Here is an 18,320-nt window from a genome sequence, read left to right as displayed (position 1 = left end):
AAAAGTTTCAGCAGCGAATAGCAAAACATAAAGTCGGGTGTGAGACCGGAATAGACACTGTCGACAAGCGAGAGCAAAGCAGCTCTTCTCTCTCGTACGTGTAGGCCTACTCCGAGTGGAAGGCACTTTACTCTGTGGTCTGAGCTACTTACTTACCTATTTTACTTACACATAGCCAGCCCAAAATACCTTCGTAGTTCTCTCTAGGCTATGGCTTCCATTTTGTTTGTAGAAATAGGTTAGGTAGGCCTACTTTAGGGTTACAGTTTTGACTTAATGTAATGCTAAAACAGTTTAAGTCAATAAATTGGTTTTGTTCACAGTGAAAGCATATTGTTTGTGTTAAAATAATTTCATAGAAATCTAAAATATATAACTTCTGTTATTTACAGTGCCAAAAAATACAGCAGTTGCAGGTTCAGGTTGTAAACAGGAAGCACATGATTTATATTGTATGCATGCAGCCAAGTCATACAAGGGAAAATAGTGAAAATACACAAATATAATACGAAAGAACCTAAGAAAATCGTTTGTATTTTTATTTTTGTTAGGATATTTACTGTCAGAATAACGCCAAGTCGTGTGGGTAAATAGTCTAAATTTTGTAAACCAAACATTGACCAATAGTGTCAGTTATCAGATTTCTGATTTTCCACTGTTAATGCCTCTAGATTGCCTAAAAATGCGAGTTTACAGGTATAATTTTTAACAAATTTCCTGGGGGAGGACCCCCCTCTATACATGGGGGGTATGGAATTCCCCTCCAGACCCCCCGGTTGGCGCTTTCGGGCTGGTCAAGGTTTACGCCCTAATAGAGTACCCAGTCCGCCCCTGAGCCAGACTTAATTTAATTTAATTTCTGAAATCCTAGAGACATTTTAATTTATCCTTTTTCATTCCTGTTGTAACATCACAAACCATAACTCCCCTCATTCAAATTTCATTTAAACATTCAAATTTCCCGCCTCTCCCTACCAAAAGAAGAAGTAGTGTAGAAAAAATCAGCAGCAAGATGGCCATCTACAGAGAAGTCGCCCAAACATGTGAGGTATCTTAATTTTACTCATTTTCCTATTTTTCTACCTTACAATTTCTATTTCCTAGTTTACATCCACTGCTTTCAATAACCATTCAAATTACGATTGCAGGGAGTGGTTTGTGGACAAAAAAGGACGTTTAAAGACTAAGGGGAGTCTGATCCGACCCCGACAGTTGTGCGAAACTCTCAAAGTGATTGCGCAAGAGGGAGGAAAGGCGTTACACGATGGTACTCTCACCAAGACGTTCGTTGACGACGTACAAAGTATGGGAGGCCTTATCACCGAAGACGACATGCGGAACTACAAGTAAGTGGAGAAGTGAAAAAAACATTAAGTTACTATCATTGTGCAGTTTGATTACAAATTGACCCGTTGATCTATAACAGTTTGTGCAACTGCACTAATCCTGTCTCCAATCGTAGCAGTTCTCCTTGCTTGTGACAGGCTTTTGTTTGGAATGCTTGTCCAAATAGTGGCAAGTGATGAGTCTGTAATGTTATTCATGACCTGATTTATTATTTTCCTTGGAAGGGTGGAATTATGATTATAATCTATTGTGACGCATAGCGGCCCGCTATATCTCTTAGTGTCAGCGCTTCGCGTGGCAGGGCTCCATGTCAAACTCGTCAGCCCACCGCGAGCGAGTGAACGCTTTCCCCCACTTTTCCAATTCTCTTCCTATTTTTTCCCGACTTATCACCTGACTACCACTGAAAATTGGATCTTCTGCAATCCTTTATAAAATGGATAAGTGTTTAGGTTAATTATATGTGTAGATATTAAATTCAAATGTCAGGCTAGTTAGCAAACCAAGGGGGAGACCTGCAAGGGTGGCCCGACATTGGTTATGTAGGAATTAATTAATTGCCGGCCGAAGCCTTCAGCCTCGACCATTGTAAACATGAAAAAGATAACACGTTCTCCCCAGTAGGCTACCACAGTTTATCGCAATAAAATCCTATAGATTAAAACGTGACAGGGTTTTTTTATTTCACGATTCTGAATCAACCACTTGACGGATTTTCATGATTTTTATGTTGAAAGAAAAATAATTTTGAGAACTAGGGAATGTCGAAGACATAAATTTAGTTGAGGGTTACAGTTTTTAGAAATTAAGTTTTAATTTTTTTAAAGTCTAGCAGTCGACGCTAAAATTCTAAACTAGCTTTTGGTATGATATAATTTGCTTAACATAACACCTGTAAACATTCAGTGTTTTCGACACAAATTCAGCATTTGCATGACAATGAAATGAAACCGTAGAATTGACTTATTTATACTATGTATAATGTTAATCAGTGGTACCTTCATTTATTCGGTAAGAAGATGAGAGATTATTCAAATATACATAGTAAAATACTAGATCTGATGTTCTCAGTTATTTTTTTGAGCAGTTTTTAAAATATTTCATTTGTTTTAGTTCAATATAATTTTTTATAACTAACAGCTGGTTAAATAAAAGAATATTCTATGGAACTATGAGGTTAGTTTAATAACTCTGTTATTTTGTCATTGATTATAGGAAATAAGTAAGATTCTATAATCATTGCTATATACTAATCAAAGCCCACAAATCTTCTAAAGAAAGATTATGAAAATTATTTTAATATTCGACTTTTTGAAGAAAGGTTGGGAAAATAACAATGATCTCATGTTTTAATTCATCTTGGCAGCTTTATATTTACTAAAAATTTTGAACTGATTAAACTATGCTTGAATTAGTAATAGACACACTATTTATACAGATATGATAGACTACTCGATTCCCGTACGTAGGACGGGCAAACAGCTCTCGTCATAGTTATTTCTGATTTAAGTAGTACAATCAAAACCAAATTATCTGATAGTCATTTTCTAGCTCACAAGTTTTGGAAGGATAGTTTAAGTAAATTAGTTGTGTTAGGATAAACCAAAGCTGGCTATGCAAGCTTCCGGTCTGGGTAAAAGATCTCCGTCCTCTGTCCCAACAAGTCTTTCATGTAAATCATTTGGTAGCAGATTCAGCATGCTTAAACTAGTCTCGCATTTCCACATTACACCGCTACACTATAGTGTCCATTCTAAAAGAGGCTCATTCAACCTTACATTGCCGTGACCAACCTAACCTAAACCAATGGGGTGAGGCCTTTTCAGATCATTTATTTTTGGTTAGTCAATGGTCCAAATTGTATGGCTATTACGGTTCAATAAAGACCTACACCAGTCATTTTTTTACTATTTTAATTGTTGTCATCAAAAATCTATAACCAAATGGGTAAAATTTACTTCTTAATATAATCGACTTGGACTATTGTTTTCTAATCTTACACTTTATCACGGTAGGAGATCTGTGTTGTCATTAGGTCCATTATATGCTGTTGGCCAAGTCAAGCCAATGTTGGTCAGGGCCGGATTTAGCATTTTGGCACCCCTAGGCCCAAATAATTTCCCCCCCCCCCTAGTCTGGTCACAGTTACATTCCTTCAAACCTTTATTAAAAAAACTACCATAATGCCTATAGGCCTATGGCAATTGCTTGAATACCACTCCAATTGAATTTTATAATTGCAAGTCTTTTGAAGAATTGACTTGTTTAGCCTTAACAAAATGTCGTCTTAAACACTTTTAGCAATTTAATTCTTTTAGTAAATGCTCACGTTTGTGGGACTGAGACTGAAACAAAACAACTCAACCAGTCCACAGAGCATTCCTGAAAAAAAACATGGCCATTGATTCCAATTTCAGGCCCAAAAACATGAACTCCATACAGTAAATGATACCATAGATTAAACATACTCCTTTAGTAGATTTGTCATCTTTATTTATTAGCTGAAAACAATTATTGTTATTTAAACCTAGTTTATCCTAAATAAAATGATCTAATCATAAACAATAGGTCGTCTTCTGGTTATGTTACAAGATTAAGAAATTAAAACACACATAGAACTACAACTAACCCTAAAATAATAGAAACAAAATTACGTAGAAACTAACGTCCAGTGTCACCAACATGAACTAGACATGAAACAAATTTAGAATTAACAATATGATAAGAAGTCTACTTGAGCTATGTTTAACCTTCCGTCAGGCGCATTGATTTTCAAACACCAAAGGGCGCTCACGGAGGTTACCTCCGGGAGTACAAAAACTATACAATGATGAGTAAAAAACATTTTAATAGCAATAAAACTCGATGAAAAACATTTATTATGAGTTATTACACTATTACTTAAGTTACCGGTATTACAAAGAAAATGTTATAATAAAAAATAAAAATACGTAAGTGTTGTGGATAAAATGATTTATATTTTGTGCTTATACAGTACTATCATATATTAGAAAACAAATTTTAATATTTAATGGGAAAAAACACGTAAATGGTCTAATAAAAATAATAATTTTGTACAAGGAAAATTCATTCATTAAAGCTCTTAGACAAAAATTGCATCAGTGTATGGCATAAAAACACCAATGGTGTTATTTCAAGGATAACTTACTTTATCCAAGCTTAAAACACCTATTGTCTAATGCAAAAAATCATTTGTTAGAAGGACTACTCATTTTGTCAAAGCTCTTTTTCTTGAAAAAAAAAAAGGTTTCCGAACTCACGTACCATTAGTTCTTTCTACTAAATATTGTTCCTTGTCTTCCCTTTCAACACTATCCAACAATCTCGCAATTAGCTCTTCTTCATACATTTTATAATATCGCTAATAAGGTCAAACACAAGGGCGCACACGGAACTAGGCTCCGGGAAACCCGTAGCATCACAGGGCGCTCATGGAAGCTACTTCCAGTAGTGACGCGAACCACCGCCCCCAAAGTCGACTGACCACTGGGAAAGGGGTTAGAGAATATAAAACCGATTCCGCAAAAGAGGTTCGTGAGGTAAATCAGGCCACAGCCCTGCCGCACACATACTATGGTTTTTATAACGAAAAAAGTAGTGACCCGGATGCAACTTCTGTGATGCGCCCGATGAAAGGTTAGGATGGTGGTTCTGCATCTGGATTATAATTCCAAAGCAAGATAGAGCAACATTCCAGCCATACCGTTCCTTAGGTCTGAGGAGAAAATGGCAGCATTAAGGGTGCTTTGGATGGTATTGAATTTTTCTCAAACCTATTGTAAACTGAGATTAATATTTTTTTATTAATTTTTAAGATAAATTTATAATTTGTTTAATATTCAACACAACGTATTATATATTTTGTTGTAAACTAGCCTAGAAACCTGCAGATTGTTGTAAACTAATCGAAAGATTAGTTAATAACTTTCGTTTTGTGAGGTAAGGGTTGTAACAGTGTCTAGCACGCATGTGCCCCTACTGATCAGTAGCGCCAAGCCGGTGATACGAATGTACGTAATGCTTGGGCACTCGTCAACATCCCTCCAACCTACTCCAAGTTTAACTAATGTTCGTTGCCAATTTTGTAACGATATTGATGCGTAATGTTGAAAAATAGTTAAAATTTTCTAACAATTATTTCTTCTAATGAACTTTGAAATCATAATGCTTTATTAGCCAGAGTTTTTTTTTACTCAACTCTAAAATATGTTTATGACTATTTAATTCTCAGGCAATTAGCCCTTTCTCTCCAAACCTAATTTTATTTTAAGATAGTAAAAAAATATTTTCCTCTCGGCTGTGCGCCCTCTGGGAGCTCGTGCCCATAGGCTCGGGCCTACCGGGCCTAGTGGGAAATCCGGCCCTGATGTTGGTTACAGCAGACAATTCCCGTTGCGGAGCTAGTTCTTCAATTCGTTATTGTGGTACAGATAGCATATCCGTAAATCTGGGTAATGGTGTAACATGTAGGGATCATCTTGTTTAATTTGAAAAAAAACCTGGCAGAATATAGTCTTCATGATTAAACTTATTCTTGAAACCCCAATTTAAATTATTTAAGTTACCTCACACACTAATCATTTTACCCATGCAGACCAGAATGGACAGATCCTATCACTGTGAAGCTACAAGACGACACAGTCTACACCTCTCCTCCACCCGGTGCCGGCGTTCTCCTCACCTTCATCCTCAAAATCCTCGAAGGATACAATCTAACCCCAGACAGCGTGAGTACGCTCGACAAAATGACAACAACCGTTCACAGGATGGTGGAGGCGTTTAAGTACGCTTACGCCAAGCGCACAGAATTGGGCGATCCGCTCTTTGTTGATATCAAAAAGGTAAGTGTGAAAAATCACACTAAAAAAAGTATAAAAATACTGGGTAGGGATGGGAAGTGTCATTACTTTGAAATGATAGTCAGGAACGTTCCTTGACTTTTTTTGGTAATAGGTGAAACTATACCATTATTTTTTCACCTATAACTTCCTCATCCAGTACGTATCAGCCATTCGTTCTAATGCAAGGCTACTTTTACTCACAGTTATTCTGGTGATTAGAAGTTCCTCAGACAGACTATTACTATTATTTAGAGATGTTTGATGTTGATAGGAAGATACAATCAGCATTATTTCACTCGCTCATTCCAAACAGACTTCATTAAAAAATTAATACGCTTTTCTCAGCAACTATTGCTAAAATAATATTATTTCGCGATGCTCTCTGTTATAAGGAGGGTACGATCAGCGTTTTTTCACCGGCTCATCCCTAACACTTCAGATCACATTACAAAAATAATGTGGTTTTCTCAGTAATCTATCGCCAGACTATTTTAAACCTGCGTAAGAGTATTTTGATACTCAAAATATAGCCTCATTCAAGATTTCTAACAGCCTCCGTAGTCCTTTTCGGAAAAAGATTTTCAGGAAATTTTGATAATTGTTTATTTAATGAGTTAGCTTAATAGCTAAATTGGATGAGGAAAAATAGTTTTTAATTTTTGATTAAGTGAACTGTATTTGTTTTGTTTACATAAAATAAATATCACTTACTGTTGGTTCTTACAGTGTAAAAACAAAATACAGTGTGTAAATTAAGTATGGAAACAAATCTGTATTTTTTAAACCAAAATAGATAGAAATATTTGGTTTGTGGCATTGACTGTTAACCAAGGTTCTGGAATTTTTTGCATCAGAAAAAATTTTTCACCCCCTCAGGGGGGGTAGGGGTAGGGGGTAACTTAATTTTTTTAAATAGCAACCCCTATTGAGTGACCTCTCATTTTGAAGGGTTTGTCAAAAGAAATACAATGCCGTAAACCTGAGGTCGATATCTTACCCCTAACCAGAATGGCGGCCATTTTAAATTTCGAGATGGGCAAACGAAATCCAGTGTGGATACCCATAATTTACCTTTTAAATGGGTTACATTGGGTAAGCCGAACTCCAGATACCATTATTAGATTGAAAAGTGGATGTTTTTATCGTATTCAAAATTTTGCCCCAGCCCCGTGCAGAATGATAAAAAATCCGTTTATCCTAAAATAAATGGTGGTCAAGAACCAAATGTCAATTAATTATGTTTATAATTATGTAATAAAATTATAAAAAGACATTTTATAAAAATTCTTATAGTAATTAAGTAAGAGAGGAAATTATGAAATAGTAAATTGAAATTTTAGAAAAAATTTAAGTAGCTTTGGTTATCTCAGCTCCTTCGAAATGCAGATGCACAACGTAGTTTAAAAACGGTTTCTAACTTGGGATTTCCCATTTACCCTTTCTTATCAGTAGCTGTTTGGGTTTCTAAAGGATATTCTTTCGATAATGTTTCATCTACTCATTCTGGTTTAGTTAATTTTGTAGAGAGAGGTGTATTCAAGTGCTTCTGTAGTTTTGTTTAACAATGGTTTTTTTAAGTACACAGCAAAAAATTGACATTCTCCGCATTGTTGGGTATGGGGATAGGTCACGTACATATCAAGAAACTTGTGAGTTATTTAATGAACTGTACCCAGATCATCAAATAAACCGATCTACGGTAAGTAAGATCTGTACTAAGTTCTTGGAAACAGGGGATGTAGCAAATAAAGCTAAAACTGGTCGACGTAAATCAGTTGTAACAGAAGACATGACACTGAATGTGCTTTTGAGTATTCAAGAAAATCCCATTACATCTACTCGTCAGCTCGGTAGTAATCTAGGTTTAAGTCACACTTCGGTTCATAAAGCTCTGAAAGCCGAAAAATTTCATCCTTATAAGGTACAGCTAATTCATGAATTGAACGAGGATGATTTTGAACGTCGAATTCAATTTTGTGAAGAAATGATGCAGCGGTGTATCCAAGATCCGTTATTTAAAACAAAAATAGTATTTTCTGATGAAGCCTCATTCAGCCTCAATGGACACGTCAATAGACAAAACTCGAGGTACTGGTCTGATGAAAATCCACATTGGGCTCAAGAATGCCATACACAAAACCCTCAGAAGATTAACGTTTGGGCAGGAATAGTTGGATTTAGGGTAATTGGACCTTTTATAATTGAAGGTAATTTAAATGGTGATCGTTATCTGGACCTGTTGCGCGAGTCTATTGTACCCGCTATTTCAAGAGAGTTTCCTCCTGAGGATGAAGAGCATGCCGTGGATGAAAGTATTTGGTTTCAGCAAGATGGCGCTCCACCCCACTTCGCTGTAAATGTAAGGGACTATTTGGACCAGACTTTTCCAGATCAGTGGATAGGTAGAAGGGGTTCCATAGAATGGCCTGCAAGATCTCCCGATTTGTCCCCTTTGGATTATTTTTTATGGGGATATCTTAAGAGTAAAGTGTATGTAAATCGACCAGAAAACTTACAAGAGCTTTCAGAAAGGATTCTGGCGGAAGCACGGGCAATTGATCAGCAAACAATTGGCAGAGTATTAAACGAATTTTACAATCGCTTAGGACTTTGTCAAGTTGCTCTTGGCCATCAATTCCAACATCTATGAATTACTCAGGTAATAGCAGCAAACATTACTTTAATAGTAATACCTTTTGTCTGTGTGTGTGTTTTACAGTATTAAATTAGTTTTATTATGTGTTATTATTTATGATGTGTATTATTTGTGCTCTAGATTATTTATTTCCTGTCTTATCTGTACTTCAAACAATTCGTTTGTGACAGGTTTAGCGGTACAAAAGCTATAAAATGACTGATCACTCAATAGGGGCTACTATAACAGGCATTCAACATTTTTAATTGGTGAAATGGGCGCTTTTTTACCCAATCAAGTTTTTGAATGCCTGCCATTTCGTCTAGGGATGACATATCGACCTAAGATTTGTGCCACTGCTTTTGTCTTGACAAACCCTTCAAAACGAGGGGTCACTCAATAGGGGTTTGCGTTTAAAAATTTGGGGCTGCCCCCAATATCCCCTATTTTGGGGGCTGGGGCAAAATTTTGAATACGATAAAAACATCCACTTTTCAATCTAATAATGGTATCTGGAGTTCGGCTTACCCAATGTAACCCATTTAAAAGGTAAATTATGGGTATCCACACTGAATTTCGTTTGCCCATCTCGAAATTTAAAATGGCCGCCATTCTGGTTAGGGGTAAGATATCGACCTCGGGTTTACGGCATTGTATTTCTTTTGACAAACCCTTCAAAATGAGAGGTCACTCAATAGGGGTTGCTATTTAAAAAAATTAAGTTACCCCCTACCCCTACCCCCCCTGAGGGGGTGAAAAATTTTTTCTGATGCAAAAAATTGCGGAACTTTGGTTAACAGTCAATGCCAAAAACCCAATATTTCTATCTATTTTGGTTTAAAAAATAAAGATTTGTTTCCATACTTAATTTACACACTGTATAGAAATAATATAATCTTTGTGTAATGTAAAAATGTAAAATGTAATACAACTAGTAACAGAGCCCGTTGTGGTTAAATACAACGGCCTCTAGTATGTAAAGAAGCTGGCGTTTATTGATTCAATTAAAAATACTGTCACAACGATCTATGATTCGCTAGAAACTGACATTTGCTATCGATATGATGCATGTACTAATTTTCATCACGAACGCGAACAATCAATCCGGCATCTCAACTGTCTCGACTTAATACTAATAAAATACACCCCCAATTGCAGTTCGGCAAAATTTTGACAATTGCGATCATTTGATGTACGTACAATTTTCGCCCGAACGCGATTTTCTAGCTGCGAACTTAAGATATTAATATAATCGTCCTACACCAGCGACAAACGCGACCATGGATCTTGACAGCGCAACTCCGAGACTACGAGTGGCGAACGGACACGGCACAAATGTAGTCCTTCTCTGTTCGTATTCCTCCGCGTTACGTCATGTTTGACTGACGTGGTTCGTTGCCTGGCGCGGGTTTTAAATCTTTGCATTTAATATCGGCACAGAAATCTCCCCTGCCAAAAAAATTGGCCCGAGCGACCTTCAGGTCCGCACAAAGACCTTTTCCATCCCGGGACAATTTCGACCCGTCGTGGCAACAGACGACACATTTTTTTGTTCATTTTTTTCCATTGATTTACATTTAATACATTTAACACGAAACAATTTTATACTTAAACATTTGAAATCTGAATAACAAAAATAGAAATCTGAAACTTTAACAATATTTAAAATTTTGCTCTGAGGTCGGTATTTGAGAAATTAAATTATTGTCAACTGGCACATTGAGTCATAAACCAGACTACATCAGTCCACAAACAATTTGAATGGTGAAAACGCGCACATATTTCACACTATGGTAAACCAGCATTAAGCGTTGTGTAGACATCAACAGTAAGTTCATTGACCGTAGTGCAGTCGACAGTCAGCTGTTGCCGTAATCTACATGAGTTGGGCCTTCCAATGACCCATTAATTAAAAAAATCGGTCGAGTAGAAGTCTAGATTTAGTTGTACAAAGTTTAACAAAAATATCCCTAACTCTGTATTTTCTCATTACTATAAATTTGGAGGTTGATTAGCTTTTTTGTAAATAACTTTTAAATGGTTAGGAAATCGACCAAAGTAGAAGGTGATATTCTGAAAGAGAATAAAATTTCTTACAAACTGATACCATATACTTCTTGGAAACACTCAAAAAGACAGCCAAAAGTCTCACCCAAATAAAAAGTGTGAAAAACATGATTTTTTGAAATTTTTCACCATAAATCATAACAAAAACAACTTTCAGAATTATTTGCAAATCTACACGAATTAAGTTTTACAGCGACCCATTAATTAATAAAATCGGTCCAGTAGAACTCTAGATTTAGTTGTACAAATATTTTCAAAACTGAATTATATATAGAATAGATGTAAAAATATAACAAGAAAGTTTATATTATAAACACACCGCATGAACAGTCTTTTGGGATTTTTATTTTAATCAGAGCATACATCAAAATGCATTATGCAGATATGTAATAACTATTATAAATATTATAACATACAAAAATGTTAAACGATAATTCAAGGTAGGGTAACCCATGAGACTAATGATTTGTACAAAATAATTACTAGAATATATATACAGTGTGGTAGAAAAGTCCCGGAACAGTTAAATATATTTGGTACCAATATAGGTAAAGTAATGATACTTGGTATATAAACAATAGCTATAAATGTCTAATGTTTTAAGCTATTACTGTATCACCTTTTTATGCCTTAAGGGAGACATCCCATGAGGAGCCAGAGAAAATTTTTAAATAGTAGCATAGGTCGAGTTTGGTATCTAATCAAAGGTCTTAGTTAGTAGAATACAATGCCACAAACCCAAACTCAAAGGACAACTGAGTCAAAAATGACAGATTGAATTTCCATTGCTATTCTACGCTACCTCCTCAAGGGGCAACTGCGAGAATTCAGAAGAAAATCATTAACGTAAGCATAGGTCGACATGCACATCAAATTAAAGGTATTATGTAGTAGAATCAATACCGCAAATTTGAGCTCAATAGAACAATTGAGTAAAAAATTACAGCTGCTCAAAGATTCAAAATGGCAGATTCAAGAAATAGTTTAACGGCTGCCATTTTTGACTCAATTGTCTGTTTGAGTTTGGGTTTGCGGCAATGTATTCTACTATAAATATTTATAATAAGCAAATGTTACTACTCATTTAGTGAGCATTTTGATAATATTGTATAGAATGAATTGTATTTATTGACGCCATTCTGCATTTATATTTGTATAATGTAAATCTTGAATAAAGTGTTTCTGAATCTGAATCTGAATATTAACTAAGACCTTTAATTAGATACCAAACTCTACCTATGCTGCTTTTTAAGAATTTTGTCTGACCCTCGTGGGTCGTCCCCCTTAAGGCATAAAAAAGTTATAATAGCTTAAAACAGTTGTGACAGGTAGCCGAATGAAACAAAGAGAATTCGCTACGAACAGTAGTTTATTAAAATTACAACAAGAACAAATTGTAGCTTCCGACTTGCTGTATAATTAATTTACGTTTAGTTTACAGACACAAAGAACTTATGATCACAGATACTAACTGGCAAGAAAGAGAGTATACAAGATCAAAATAAGTTATTATAGAACTACAATGTTAAGATACAAATTTTCATTATTAGGTGCATTTTAGAAGAATGGGGTAAAGGTGAGAATTTAGATGACCGACTGAGTCGAATTTAGAATTTAGACTAACTCAACTGAGTGCTCCCCGTCTGTAGCGCAAAGTTGGCCGTGGAGGGGAACCAGCCAATCACGTTGCAGCTATGCCGCATGACGTCAGTGCAAACGCTGCTGCCTAACGATCAATCGGGGCGTTAGGCAAACTGCAGTTGCACAAAGATTTCATCGAGTGACTTGCTTTGCTGAGCTGCCTCAGCAAATTCCAGCCACTCGCGTTACACTTCCGAGAACATTGGCCTGGCTTAGCGCTGAGCAACGGCTGACAGAATATTCCATGATGAGGCAACTGGCTGACGCAAAAGTTGGGAGGTTAACACAGTCCAATATTACACACCCTTCTTTTATATTTGAAATAAAGCAATGCTTTTGTGACGGTATTGACAAGGTTTCTTGAGGGTGTAGCAAAAACCTCCCCAGCTGATATGTAATGGGTCTGGGAATTTTTGGGGCCGTCACACAGTAGACATTTATAGCTATTATTCATATACCAAGTATCATTACTTTATCTATATTGGTAACAAATATATTTAACAGTTCCAAGACTTTTCATCCACACTGTATATAGGAGCTATTGCCACTAGTTTTTATTTTTTATTACTGTATTTTGTTTTGTTTATTTCAGCTTAAAACCGCTTAACCTAACAAATCAATAGTTTTATTAATATTTATTATTTATGAATTCAAATGGGGTGAAGCTCATGGGTAACAGCTAGTATTCTTTGAGATACAATGTGATATAATAGAATTTGATTTCATAACATATGATAATTTTTAATATTGAAATTAATTGTAATTTAAACTTAATAATAATAAATATAAACATTGGTTAATTAATTTTGATTGACTTGTTTAGAATAATTAAAATAAGATTTAAATAATGAAAATTAATAAATTCTGAACAAAAGTAATTGCTTCAAGTGATTTTTTTTATATAGCACTTATTTGTAAAGCTTTGTCAACTCGCTTAAAGGAACATCCTAAGAAAGATCTGCAACAACAAAAAAACCTTGTAGGTATATTTTAATAACCTGTTCACATCCTTCAATAATATTTAAACAACAGATTAATGATGGTCTATTTTCTCTAGCAACTAGCCGACCTGATGTCTGAGGACTACATTAACAATATACGATCACAGATCAAGGACGATCAAACGTTTGAGAAGGCCACCCACTATGGCGCCGTGTACTACAACCCTGACGACCATGGCACGTCACACATCAGTATCCTTGCGCCGGACGGAGACGCTGTGGCGGTCACTAGCACTGTTAATAAATAGTGAGTGGACTTAAATTTTTATGTTCTCTTTTTTAAATATACAACCAGAGGACGCTGTTAAAATACATATCATATTTGATAAATAATCAAAATTATGATTTTTAAATATACAGTATCTTGAGCTTAACCGATTCAAACTATCAATAGCTTAAAATAAAGCCTATAATTTACTGATTATTTTGAGTCTATAATGTATAAAAAACATGAACAATACTGGAACTATTGATTTTTAATCATAGAAAAACCTTATGAAAAAATAATTTTTATGATGGTTGTTCACCTTGCGTTAGTTTGAGAATCAATAAATTTTGTTATCAACCCATCACCAATTAAATATTTTTAACACTTCTCACTATATAAGTTATTATTGTGATCTGAATGTGTTCGGTTATTTAAATAAGTTTTATTTTATTAATCCCTTAAGTTTTGTATGACCGACCTATACTAATGCAAAATACTGAAAAATTGAAATATGGTCATTTTGTTAATTATAAAAGTAGCCTATCCTAAAAATTTAAAATAAGGTACTGATGGTACCAAAACTGAGAACAGAGAATCGATTTTAGCTAGGAACCGGTACCGACCCATCACTAAAGCCGATGCTTGATGGCAAATCTGTGCGTGCATACCTTCAATTTGAGACCTCAATCATGAAAATCGGTTGGGTAGAAGAGCCAAACAAACTCGGAAAATAGAAACCAAATTTAACTCCCATAAGAAATACATGGGGGGCAACTTATGTTTACATACAAACCGAGTGGGATTATAGATAAATATATGCCGATGCTTGATGGCAAATCTGTGTGGCCGTATTTTCAATTTGAGACCTCAATCATGAAAATTGGTCGGGTAGAAGAGTTAAACGAACCGATATGTTTTATTCACTCCACGATCGTTCACTCCAAAAAGTAATTTTACAAATTATTTGCCTGTTTGTTCGCTCCACTGTTCATTTGATCCACCGGGTACAGTCAGCTCTTGAAGTAGACTAACCAGTAGAAAATATTCATTTTGAATTTTACTGTACAGTGGATCGAATACACATTGGAATGAACGATCAGTATTATTTAAATATGTAATAACCTTGAACAATAACCTTGAATAACCTTGAAGTTCACTCCACGATCGTTCGCTCCAACAGTGATGGGTGTTGCGTTCCCCAATCTGCATGCTTGCGGCACTTGAATATTGTCGTAGTAGTTTAGTATAAAAGCTTTTTGAACACTTGTTGACCTTTTAACTTTTATGTCTTTGCAAAAATAATACTTAGATAAAGTTATATAAGTCCCCACTGGTATAAAATCTAATTAGACATACCGTAGGCCTATTATATTTTACGCATTTATTAACATTAATTGGCGATAACTTAAAATGTACTCTTCGGGCATATTGGAAAACTTCTATGAGGGATTTTTACCCTTAACGATGAATTTTGATTTCTACAAATTTCACAGATAGTCCAGGGCATGGGTGTCTAACCAACCATCCAGGGGTCTAAAGTTAGCCTAAATCTTGATTTCCCTATATATCTCGAGGTTTAAGCTCAGTCCGCGGCAACCAAGTACGCCTGCAATGGACTCATCATCGCCCACCTCGAGATATCGAATTTGGACTTTGACCATATGGTCTTTGATATCAAATTTTCGCGGTAACTAATGTTTCCCGTGACCCTACTGACTGATTTGTAGGTTAAGGTAACTATCCGTTACCCTAACTTGAGTGTCGCGACTTATTCGGTCACGAGCTGGCACTTACCTTATTTCGTAGTCCAAATCCGGTTGAACACAATTCGCTGTGGCAGGGTATAACCCCTCCAACCAGCTTAACTCCGCCGCAAGGTATTCCCTCACGGTACCTACCTCCTAAGCCGACCCGTTGAATGTTCTGCTTAAGTTATAACGCTTGGGTAGAACTAACTATACTGATATGGGGTTGCTTAGTTAGTATGCCTAACAACCCTGAGCTTCTACTTACCGACACTATCCACCTTGGGCCTAAGACTACTATAAGTGACTTATGGTTATAGTAGAGGTACATTCGACCATGACAGTATCTACCTTTTGAACTGTCCGACGTCCAATATTGATTGAGACTAGTGCCCCTAATGCACCTGCTTACATAGGACCTTCCAGTGGCAGGGGGTGTAGGGGTGAGGTAGGGGAGGTAGGCTCGGCAGTCCAGTTGTCTTGCCCCACCACCTTTGCCCTAACAGCTGATAAGCTCGGCCGCTACCTCAATGCTAACTTCTAGCTCTATATTTCTCTCTCTCTCTCTAAGCCTGACACTATTGTCATTCAAACTTTTCAACTAAACTTCCATTGTTATGTATCAATAATACCAGAATAATTTGAATACCTAAATAATAATCCTATTTCTAACTAAACAATTGGGTTTATGGCCTTAGGAATAATTAAAGACAAGAAACAAAATAAAACATTTATTCCATTAAAAAAATAATAACTAGCTTCTTTACAAAAATAAATATCTCTTCTTATAAACAAAACTAGTGTCCCGAATTCGAGCAATTGCTAAGTATTACAGGCGTTATTTTAAAACGAATAACAGTTTAATTTCTGATGACTTTAAAATATTCGACTTAAAGATTATGGAAATACTCAAGATGTACAAAGCAGATCGATATAATCAACATTTCATGTAAATATCTTATAATTTTTCAAAAGCTGATCTTGTTTTTTTGTGTTTTCTACAAATAGCCTTACTCATAGCCTCATTAGGTTGTCCACCATAACGATTATAAATAAAAAAAAACATTGTTTCTTTTTCTTCTCCTTGGTGGTGTTCTATGACTATCTTTTTTCCATAGTTTGCAAATCGGCTCTTTCAATGATTACTAAGAAATGCAGCACAGTGTTAATTCAGTTTTCTTTTTGGTATATCAAATTATCTAGGCTCTCTTGCTTTTTTCCAATGTAATATTTACGCCAACCCAAATTCAAATAGTAATTTCATTTCAACCAAGTCAGTAAATGTTTGTAGCAAACCGTTAAATTAGCAAACAAACTTATTGACTGTGTACAATTAACATATGCAACCCATAAAGCCCATGTTAATTTTTTTTAAATTTAAAATTCATTTTTTGTGCTTATTTTTGAGCCTATTTTAATTTTTAAAGGGTTTCTGCACATCTACAGGAAAATATCTTTCTAACAGTATGAGTAGATTTTCCCTACGACACACATGAGCTGAGAAAAAAGGTTTTAAAGAAACATGCTTGCCTATTAATATATAGATATACAGTGTGTAAATTAAGTCTGGCACACATTTTTTATCTTTTTTTCTATAGTAGATAGAAGAAATCAATTTGCGGGACTGATTAATAACAAATGTTAGGCACTTTTTACCAATTTTGAAAATAAAAATTCCTTTAAGGGCAAGGGGTGGTGGGGGGTAACTAAAAATTTTCAAATGACAACCCCCATCTTGTGACCCCTCATTTTAAAGGTCATTGGAAGACAAATCCAAAGATGTGTCTGAAAAAAAATTGTTTGCACCCTATCCAAGATGGCGGTTTAAAATGTACTTAGGGTTGAACGAGTAAATTAGGTATGGCACACATTTCTTATCTTTTTTACGCTTTGTAGATTAGAAAGAATTAATTTGCGGGACTGAGTAAGAACAAATGTTTCACACTTTTTGGCATAATTTTGAAAAAAAATCCCCCATAGAGTAAGGTGGGGGTAGGGGTTAACTAAAAATTTTCTAATGACAACCCCCTATCTTGTGACCCCTCATTTTAAAGGTATTTGGAAGACAAATTTAACGATGTGTCTGAAAAAATTTTAATGTATTTCAGACTTAATTCACCTGTTCAACCCTAAGCACATTTTAAACCGCCATATTAGACAGGATGCAAAAAAAAATTTTTTAAGAAACATAGTTAAATTTGTCTTCCAAATACCTTTAAAATGAGGGGTCACAAGATGGGGGTTGTCATTAGAAAATTTTTAGTTACCCCCCCCCCCCACCTTACCCTATGGAGGAATTTGTTTCAAAATTATGAAATGTGCCAAACATTTGTTCTTACTCAGTCCCGCAAATTAATTCCTTCTATCTACAAAGCGTAAAAAAGATAAGAAATGTGTGCCATACCTAATTTACCCGTTCAACCCTAAGTACATTTTAAACCGCCATCTTGGATAGGGTGCAAAAAAATTTTTTTCAGACACATCTTTGGATTTGTCTTCCAATGACCTTTAAAATGAGGGGTCACAAGATGGGGGTTGTCATTTGAAAATTTTTAGTTACCCCCCACCACCCCTTGCCCTTAAAGGAATTTTTATTTTCAAAATTGGTAAAAAGTGCCTAACATTTGTTATTAATCAGTCCCGCAAATTGATTTCTTCTATCTACTATAGAAAAAAAGATAAAAAATGTGTGCCAGACTTAATTTACACACTGTAGATTAACTGTAAGGGGAAAAACCCTTACACTTCTGCTATACAATTTACATACACATACAGTAGACTCTTGATAATTCGAAATTGGTGGGCCAAGCATAT

General features: G+C 35.4%; 1 protein-coding gene across 1 annotated transcript in view; it reads left to right on the top strand.

The window, feature by feature from the left end:
* LOC128992780 (scoloptoxin SSD14-like) overlaps nucleotides 1-18,320 on the top strand; it is a 42,258-nt gene that overhangs the window by 18,128 nt on the left and 5,810 nt on the right. Inside the window, exons 5-7 of the mRNA XM_054416522.1 lie at nucleotides 1,149-1,346; nucleotides 5,963-6,209; nucleotides 13,610-13,800. Of these exons, the coding sequence (XP_054272497.1) occupies nucleotides 1,149-1,346; nucleotides 5,963-6,209; nucleotides 13,610-13,800 (636 nt within the window). The remainder of the gene's footprint in view (nucleotides 1-1,148; nucleotides 1,347-5,962; nucleotides 6,210-13,609; nucleotides 13,801-18,320) is intronic.

Source organism: Macrosteles quadrilineatus, unplaced genomic scaffold, assembly GCF_028750875.1.
Source record: "Macrosteles quadrilineatus isolate MER2022 unplaced genomic scaffold, UCM_ALF_1.0 Scaffold_1__1_contigs__length_201487025, whole genome shotgun sequence".
In the NCBI taxonomy this organism is placed as follows: Eukaryota; Metazoa; Arthropoda; class Insecta; order Hemiptera; family Cicadellidae; genus Macrosteles; species Macrosteles quadrilineatus.
The sequence above is the reverse complement of the archived record's forward strand: the minus strand, read 5'-3'. Positions and strand labels throughout refer to the sequence as shown.